A 1320-nucleotide genomic window follows, 5' to 3' on the forward strand; every position below is an offset into this window, starting at 1 on the left:
GCCTCGGCCTCCCAAAGTGCTGCGATTACAGGCCTGAGCCACCGCGCCCAGCCTTGACTCCACTTTTAACTTCATAAGAAACTCATCAAACCATGTTGCAATGTGGTCGTACCGTCACAGCACAGCATGGGAGATCCAGCCACCCGACCCCGCCTGCTGCCGGGACCTTGGTGATCCCCCCACAGCCCTTGTCAGTATCTCCGTGACTGATCCGTGTCTCCCTCTCCCCAGGTGATCCGGACAGACACGTTCAAGCACTTGCGGCACCTGGAGATTCTGCAGCTGAGCAAGAACCTGGTGCGCAAGATCGAGGTGGGTGCCTTCAACGGGCTGCCCAGCCTCAACACGCTGGAGCTTTTTGACAACCGGCTGACCACGGTGCCCACGCAGGCCTTCGAGTACCTGTCCAAGCTGCGGGAGCTCTGGCTGCGCAACAACCCCATCGAGAGCATCCCCTCGTACGCCTTCAACCGCGTGCCCTCGCTGCGGCGCCTGGACCTGGGCGAGCTTAAGCGGCTGGAGTACATCTCGGAGGCGGCCTTCGAGGGGCTGGTCAACCTGCGCTACCTCAACCTGGGCATGTGCAACCTCAAGGACATCCCCAACCTGACGGCCCTGGTGCGCCTGGAGGAGCTGGAGCTGTCGGGCAACCGGCTGGACCTGATCCGCCCGGGCTCCTTCCAGGGTCTCACCAGTCTGCGCAAGCTGTGGCTCATGCACGCCCAGGTAGCCACCATCGAGCGCAACGCCTTCGACGACCTCAAGTCGCTGGAGGAGCTCAACCTGTCCCACAACAACCTGATGTCGCTGCCCCACGACCTCTTCACGCCCCTGCACCGCCTCGAGCGCGTGCACCTCAACCACAACCCCTGGCATTGCAACTGCGACGTGCTCTGGCTGAGCTGGTGGCTCAAAGAGACGGTGCCCAGCAACACGACGTGCTGCGCCCGCTGTCATGCGCCCGCCGGCCTCAAGGGGCGCTACATTGGGGAGCTGGACCAGTCACATTTCACCTGCTATGCGCCCGTCATCGTGGAGCCGCCCACTGACCTCAACGTCACCGAGGGCATGGCTGCCGAGCTCAAATGCCGCACGGGCACCTCCATGACCTCTGTCAACTGGCTGACGCCCAACGGCACCCTCATGACCCACGGCTCCTACCGCGTGCGCATCTCCGTCCTGCATGACGGCACGCTCAACTTCACCAACGTCACCGTGCAGGACACGGGCCAGTACACGTGCATGGTGACGAACTCGGCCGGCAACACCACCGCCTCGGCCACGCTCAACGTCTCGGCCGTGGACCCCGTGGCGGCCGGG

General features: G+C 63.8%; 1 protein-coding gene across 1 annotated transcript in view; it reads left to right on the forward strand.

The window, feature by feature from the left end:
- The window catches only part of LRRC4B (leucine rich repeat containing 4B), a 54636-nt gene that overhangs the window by 42845 nt on the left and 10471 nt on the right, over window positions 1-1320 (forward strand). Inside the window, exon 3 of the mRNA XM_011946503.1 lies at window positions 232-1314. Coding sequence (XP_011801893.1) covers window positions 232-1314 — 1083 coding nt within the window. The remainder of the gene's footprint in view (window positions 1-231; window positions 1315-1320) is intronic.

This window comes from Colobus angolensis, unplaced genomic scaffold (assembly GCF_000951035.1).
Source record: "Colobus angolensis palliatus isolate OR3802 unplaced genomic scaffold, Cang.pa_1.0 Scaffold25, whole genome shotgun sequence".
In the NCBI taxonomy this organism is placed as follows: Eukaryota; Metazoa; Chordata; class Mammalia; order Primates; family Cercopithecidae; genus Colobus; species Colobus angolensis.